Source organism: Poecilia formosa, unplaced genomic scaffold (genome assembly GCF_000485575.1).
Source record: "Poecilia formosa unplaced genomic scaffold, Poecilia_formosa-5.1.2 Scaffold370, whole genome shotgun sequence".
Classification (NCBI taxonomy): Eukaryota; Metazoa; Chordata; class Actinopteri; order Cyprinodontiformes; family Poeciliidae; genus Poecilia; species Poecilia formosa.
Window position 1 is genome coordinate 91,360 of NW_006800309.1, and position 7,708 is coordinate 99,067.

Here is a 7,708-nt window from a genome sequence, read left to right on the forward strand (position 1 = left end):
CTCTAAAAGCACTTTTCCGCTGGCAAGTCGTGCACCAATCAGTTCATGAGCGGTTCAGTTTTACCTTAGGTAGTGTGCTTCAAAGCTTAATACATGTGTTCCTGGCCCTGCTTGTGATTAAACTTATAATTGTTCCTCTGTACTTAGCTGTCTGATAGCAGACAGTATGTTAGTGGTCCATATAAACTGTAATAGTTATTTGGAGTTTGCCATGAGGTAATCATGAACCAATTAAAGAATGTAGTGTAGTCAGCTGTCAATCAAATCACTTTAGTGCCGTACCTGGCAAGTTATGGATGGTACTACCCTAAAGTAGGTACAATAATCTGAGAGCGGCCAGGCAGACCTGCACCAAATTTGCTAATGAAAATTAATCTGGGCAGGACAGACCGGGACCATACCGGTTAGACCCGGTTTAGTGGAAAAGGGGCTTAACTAACATTACAATGTTAGGTTTGTCAGAGAACATTAGTGAACAAAAAGCATCACGAAGACCAAAAAAGTTTTTACAAAGCAGGGTTATTTTGTAAAACAATATCCCAAGCTTTCAGATCAGACCAAAGTAGATGTTGTTGCGACAGAAAATGTGATTGAAAACTAAAACTTCAAATTCCCGTAATATCACCATTACCCTTGGTCAGACAGCTGTGGCAGCATTATGCTATGACATGTTTCTTTGCATCAGGGACAGGAACGCTAGACAGAGTTCATGGAAAGAGGGCAATCAGCTCAATCCTGAAAGAAAATACGTTAGAGGCAGCAAAGACTTTAGACTGTGTCAAGATCCATCTTCTATCAGTAGAATGACTCTAAACCTGCAGTGAAAGGATTGAAAGCTTTACATTTCAGCTTATTCATGTGCTAGAATTGCCTAATCAAAGAACAGACCTATATTCATTTGATAACCTTGTGGCAAATTGTGAAGCTTATGCTATTTTGCAAAGAAGAATGTCACAAATATTGGTTCTATGAGCTAGTGTGTTTCCACTAGCAAAGCTAGTGGAAACACACTAGCTTTGCTCCAAACACACTGAAATGTCTGGTTTTACCATGACAAAATATATAGAAATGTCAAAGATGAAGGTTAGTGAATAGTTTTGCTTTGGATGTCTTTAACACTGAGCATGACTTTGTTGTCTCTTTCAGGTTTGGAATTCACTCCTTCATTGTTCTTCCCTTGGTTTACGTTGTGTTCACCAAACAGAACCCTTTTATGGTCTTCAGGCATAGCTACAGGGCTTTGCTAAACGCAGTTATCATGGCATCCAGGTGAGATGTTTAGGTTGTTTGTTGTCAAAGATTGACACTTTTCTCATGTACATATGAACCAATAAAGGATGTGCTTTTTGCCAAAGCTCTGCCACTCTGCCTATCACTCTTCAGTGCTGTGAAGAGAAGATGAAGGTTGATGTGAGATTCTGCCGTCTCACGTTGCCCATCGTCTCCACCATCAACATGAATGGGATGGCGATCTATGAAGTGATCGCTGCTGTCTTTATTGCCGAGCTATCTCACATCAACCTGGATATCGGCCATATATTCTCCATTGGGTAAGCTGCTTCCTACATGTGTCTGGAATTGAGAAAATGTGAATCTTGGGATTGTTAAAAGGAAAGGCTTTGATACAGTTGTGTGCTGTAGTTGAGATAGAAATGCTCATGGAAGCTGTCCTTGGTTTGCAGTTTGACTAGTGCTGTCGCCAGCTTTGGAGCTGCAGGTGTCCCAATGTTGGGACCTGCAAGCACCGTCCTGATTCTGACCGCTGTGGGACTGCCTGCAAGGGATGTTTCCATTCTGATGGCCTTTGAGTGGTTTATGTAAGTTCGACTTGATGTTTACTGTCCCCTACTCTTGTACCTTAATCAAACTGTTCAGTCATTCTTGATGGTTTGCTATGAGAAAGCTTACGGATATCTTTGACCAAGACAAGATTTTAACTCGCAAAACAAGAGTTTGAGGAGCCCTTACTTGTGTAAAGAGCATGTATAGCAACGATTGATAAAATTACCCTTTGAGATGGATGTGGTTAACAGGGATGGGATAAGCTGGAGAAGAGCTGGTACACCTGGCTGTTGTACAGTGAGGGAAATAAAACCTTCAAGAATAACATAGTTGAATCTGACAGCATGTTTCTTATCTTCTTCTGTGCTCTTCAGAGACCATTTCGCCACCATGGTGAATGTACTGGGTGACTGCTTTGGTATGGGTGTCATCAGTCATCTGTGCAGGAATGAGCTGAAAAACCTGGACGATGGCATGAGGTATGTTAAATTATAAAACCATCTTTTCATTTTGAAAGACACAACTTTGGCAAAAGTATTAGCTTCCCAATCCAAATAATTGAATTCAGGGGTTATAGTGGCCTGCATACATGGCTACAGGGCTATGAAATCCAGCACTGAGGCTGAACAAATAGGTCACTCTCAGAAGAAACTGTGAATGTGGGCATGGTACCATGATAGGATACCATCTGTACACTACTTCCAATCAGTATATTTCATCTACTGGACTCTAGACCAGTGTGGACGTGTTGTTTGGAGTTTCAAATCCTGCCTCAAAAGTAACAAAAAAGGTGCAGCAAAGACTTTTCCCCTAGACTCCCTCCTGGTCCTTTACTTCTGCTCTTAGAGTGTCTTTACGTATGCTAGCTGCCAGGAAGAAGATCCTCCGGTTAATATCACTGCCATTAAATTATTAGCTGGTCCCTCGCCACCCTCGATCAACTCTAACGTTCCGGTTGTCTCAGGAAAGAAAAGAAAAAAAAAATACAAAAACACCTCTGGCACATGATCTATTTCAGCTTTGGACTATTTCAGACAATAGCTGAAATAGTCTATCATGAAATAAACTATGATAGTAGTCTAATTAATCTAGATAATAGTCTATTTTATTAAATAGCTGCTCATAAAATAGAACAGTTGCCTTATAATTCTATACATAAAATGGACAGACATTCAAATAGATTGTTGGCTAGGAGTGTTGGACAAAAAGATGGAAATTCTCCATCTTCATGTAGAAGACAAAGGACAACAGAAGGTCAAACCAATAGGCTTGACAACAGTATACCAGATGTTGTTGAACTGAATAATTATTTTCAATGACTTCTCTGATTGTATAGCAGGAGCTGTTCTATTCACAAATTAGATGCAATGTTCAAATATACGTTTAATTTCTATTGTTTTATTGTTAATTTGTTTCTTTTTTTGAACACATCTTTGTATTTTCAGTCCTGCTTTTTATGTTTTGCTCTGCAGAAGTAAACATTTTCATTATTCTGAAAATTATAATACATTCTGATGTCCTAACAACGGGGTTTGTCAGAGGTCAGGACAACAGCTCTTGTCTGTCAGCAGTGGTTGAGTTGTACAGGAAGGTGGGATTCGTTATTTGGGACTGTTCACCAGAAGCCAGACTCAGCCCATTTGCTTTAGTAAAAGGAACTCTTAATGCTTCATCTCACCAAGGCATTTTTGCGTATTTCAAGCTCCCATCCTTGTGGGAACAGTTTGAAAATGTTGCTGTTCTCACATGACTGTGCACCAGTGCGCAAAGCAGGTTCCATAACATAGATGAGTAAGTTTTGGGGTAGAAGAACTTTACCGGTTTGCTCACATCATATGATTGAGATTAGGATGTTGCTCAGGTATGTGTGTGTGACAAGTGAACACTTTGTCAACAATGTGTACGTCTCTTTCTGAGCTGTGTTAGTGGACTGTGCGCTATTCACTCTCTTGACCCGCATAACAATGATCTAAAAAGCACTCGGGATATATCCAGTTTGTAGTACTTTCCTTTGAAATATTTAATAAAATATTGGGACAAATTCTGGTGAAAATAAATTGTTATAAGTAATTTCCACCAAGTGGTAAGATATGGGGTACTTTAGCCACAGTTTGTCCATATTGATACAGACCATGTTTTTGTTTTCCATTTTGCCTGTTAGCAATCATCCCATTCATCAGGTCAAGTTGGACTTATGTTTGGATCTTAATGACCAGTTCATCTCCTCCACCGCGTCCTCCTCCTCCCCTCCAAGATCCATTTCACCTAAGTGAGTGAGGGGATCGTCTCAGCACCATATTAACACCAACAAGCTGAACCCTCAGGATTGGGACGTCAACATCCTGGGGTGTCTGAGCTGATCACTTTCTTGTTTGCATACATTTCCAGTAGGATGGTGCCAGTTTATTCATTTGTATTTATTTAGCTTCTCTAGTATTTCAGTTTTTTGTAACTTTTAAATGATCTATATTCTTAATTTATTCATCTTTAAGTTGTTAATAATTCTAAGTATTGTTATGTTTTTGAAGATAATTCATCTTTACTAGATGTTATTGTTGTTATTTTTCCTTTTGCATGTTTACTACGTTTTGTATTTACTGAAATATTTCTCCAGAGTATCCTCAATAAACAACACCTGCTTCTTCATTTCCTCATCTTCTAAAACTCTTTTTCTTAATCCTTATAGTTTTAATGTAAATAATTACTTGTTTTATTTGTTTTTCTTGATTTGATTATATAGCTCATTTCATTGTGTGTCTAATGGTTAAATGCCTGTCTTTCTGTTTGTAACCTCTGTAATTTTGAGTTAAACTTCAGTGTATGATAGTTGCTTTATATACAAAGTTTCACTGACTGATACAATAACATTTTGTAAATAAAGCCCTTTGTGTTTTAGGAACAAATTTACTGCTTTCATTTCGAAAATAATTTAATTGAATATAATTTTCATTTTTATGAATGAACATATGAACATTGCATGAAATCATTTCTTGAGATTAACTTATCTTCATAAATTGTCAGTCATTCCGCTGCTGTTCAAGAACAATCTTAATTTCTGAAAGCATTCATACTTGTAAAAACAGTCTTTGACCAGCAGAGGGAGCTGTTTACAATAAAGTACCTCATAAAAAGGCAGAAGATTACAGGATGACATCAACTAACTAACTATCTCCTCTATGGCAACGGACTATTATATTATTTCATAAGAATTGTTCAAATGTAAGCATAACGTTTGGTATATGTACCTTTCAAAATCCCCTCTTTTCATAAATACCACTGGCCACACAAAAATGCAGATGGTGTTAACTTTTCAAGATGAATGCCACGCCTGACTACTTATTGCTTAGTTATTATTTTTTATTGTCTGTTGAACATGTTTTAAGAAAAAACTGGTTCTTGCTAATGAGATTAATGAGAAGCTAATTCTTCGAATCAATTCCTGTCAGATTTCTATAATTGGAATTTCAAGATGGTTCCCGTTTTCCAAGCAACTACCAAACAAATGTAAGAATATTCATTTTTTGGTGTGCACATGTCCTCTTTGGATCAGAGAAACCAATGGAGACATTTTCAAACATGTTGCATGTAAATTCAATAGAGTTCTGCACTCACACAACCAGGTGACACTGGTGGCATCTATGCTGGGCAACTCAGCATGGGGTTTAGTGTCGACTAATTTTGCTACCTATAGGTTGTAATATTAGACATTTAGTTGTGGAAACCAAGTCCACCGAATGCACCTGTAGATTAGACTGTCCAGGTTTTTGATTTCTGCCATTTTCATTAATGTTATTTGTGCTCATGGATATGTATAAATGGTGTGAATAGGACTGAAAACCGCATTATGATTTCATATCAGTCGACATTGATGGTTATTGTTTAGTCTCTTTTTTTAAATATCTGAGATATTGCCAAAATGGTGGCGTGACTTATTCTCTTTGATCTATAGTTTTCACTCTGTTGTTGCTTATTTTTAAGCAGTTATGAGGGACAGCGGTGAAACGTTAAACTACTGCTGCACAAGTTGATCAGCAGCTTGTTGCTTCTCATGCATCAGCTGGATCTGATAGCTCTGCAGACTCCCTGCAAACTCCTACAATAGATGCAACACAGTGGTAATCTCAATCAGGAGGTTTTAGTTAACCATGAGCGGAATCAGAGAGACCCATATTTCAGCAACACTGAAATATCCTTGCAACATTTTAAGGACATATAACCATTAAACTAGCAGACACTGCAGGATCTCTGGACAGGCATACTGAAATAGTTGGGGCAAATAGCTCTCGTCACGTCAATGTTTCTGTTACAGATGATGTAATTCTTCTTGCGTTTGAGGAATTTCAAGATGATTGAGTTCAAATTACCACTGTCCTGGCTTCAGATAGTAGCCTGGAATTAATTCTTCAGCTGGTAAACAATCCTACGGGTTGCTCAAAGTGCAAAGCTGTAAAAACATTAGAATGTGAACTCATTAAGAAGAAACATCACTTATGCACTGAAGACAATGCAGTGCTTCAGTGCACAGGTGAATTGGCTTCACTTAAGCACAATAGTAATTTATTTTTTCTTTGCCATCAGTTTTGCTCGTATCTAAGGAAACCAGACATGGCTTTCTGGGCATTTACTACTATAATACTTCTATGAACTAAAAAATGAATCATGCGAAACATGATTTGTTTTTAAGCACAAGACATTACTGAAAACATCTGACTTTAACAATAGTGTAGAAGTGCAGCTTAATACACTGTAATACACCAAACAACTACAGGTTCAAACTTTCTGATGATACAGTTCAACTTTCATGTTCAGGTTTATTTCTATAACACATTTCAGCAACAAGGCAGTTCATGGTGCTTTACGTCATAAAAACACAAAAGTACAAACTCATGAAAGTTGAACTGTATCATCAGAAAATTTTAACCTGTAATTGTTTGGTGTATTTTGAAAGACACAACTTTGGCAAAAGTATTAGCTTCCCATCCAAATAATTGAATTCAGGGGTTACAGTGGCCTTCATACATGGCTACAGAGCTATGAAATCCAGCACTGAGGTTGAACAAATAGTCAAGAAAATAACTCATTGAATGAGTAGGTGTTACATCCACCAAGGGCACAACATATTTGAGGACACGAGACAAAAGATGAGGGTTCAACAAAATATTTTATTCATAAATGCTCTTCACTTTGATTTTCTTAGTTCAGCTTCTTCTGATTTTCTGTGAAGAAAATAGAGTTCAGGCCCTCAGATCCCGTGTCCCAAAAAATAAAGAAAAACAAAACCCCAAAAGTAATAACGGAAAGTTGGACCTGGTGAGCCGATCAAACATAACAAAACGGTACAGCAGGGGGCCAACTCTATACAGGGCCATCGAAGCCCCTACTAGTACTAGACTAAAGCAAAAAGAACCTAATGCAAAAGAAAGATTGAAAACAGGACAACTGGTCCCACCAGGCCAAAAGCACAACGAAAAAACAAACAAACAAAGGCTAACAGAAATACCACATGGCAGGCTGGAAACCTCAGCTGCGGCCCACAGCGGCTGGACTAGCGCACACCGCGCCTGGTGGTGGTGGAGCGAGCGGAAGCGAGTGGAAAGGCGGAGCCCAGGCGGGGATGGAGGGGAGGCTCTCTACATGCCGAAAGCCAGACTATTTATAGGCGGACCAACAGCGCCACAAATTTACGTAATTAAATGACCAAAAAGAAATTATCCAAACTCCAAAATATATTAACAAAAGGTCATTCAACTAAAGTCTATAAGAAAACAAAGAAAAGAAATAGACAAAAATCATAATGTGCCTGAAGCACATAACAGTAGGTGTGTCCAAACTTTTGGTCTCTACTGCACATGTCCACATATCTATATCTATATATCAATATCTATCTTTATTTAAATAGAGAGAGAGATTGATATCGATATGTAGA

At 38.2% G+C, this 7,708-nt stretch overlaps 1 protein-coding gene across 1 annotated transcript in view; it reads left to right on the forward strand.

Moving 5' to 3' along the window:
• LOC103154016 (excitatory amino acid transporter 3-like) overlaps positions 1 to 4,316 on the forward strand; it is a 15,148-nt gene extending 10,832 nt beyond the window's left edge. The window contains exons 9-13 of the mRNA XM_016662368.1: positions 1,147 to 1,269; positions 1,356 to 1,550; positions 1,683 to 1,817; positions 2,157 to 2,261; positions 3,944 to 4,316. Of these exons, the coding sequence (XP_016517854.1) occupies positions 1,147 to 1,269; positions 1,356 to 1,550; positions 1,683 to 1,817; positions 2,157 to 2,261; positions 3,944 to 4,055 (670 nt within the window). The 3' untranslated portion in view covers positions 4,056 to 4,316. The remainder of the gene's footprint in view (positions 1 to 1,146; positions 1,270 to 1,355; positions 1,551 to 1,682; positions 1,818 to 2,156; positions 2,262 to 3,943) is intronic.
• The last annotated feature ends 3,392 nt before the right edge of the window (positions 4,317 to 7,708 follow it).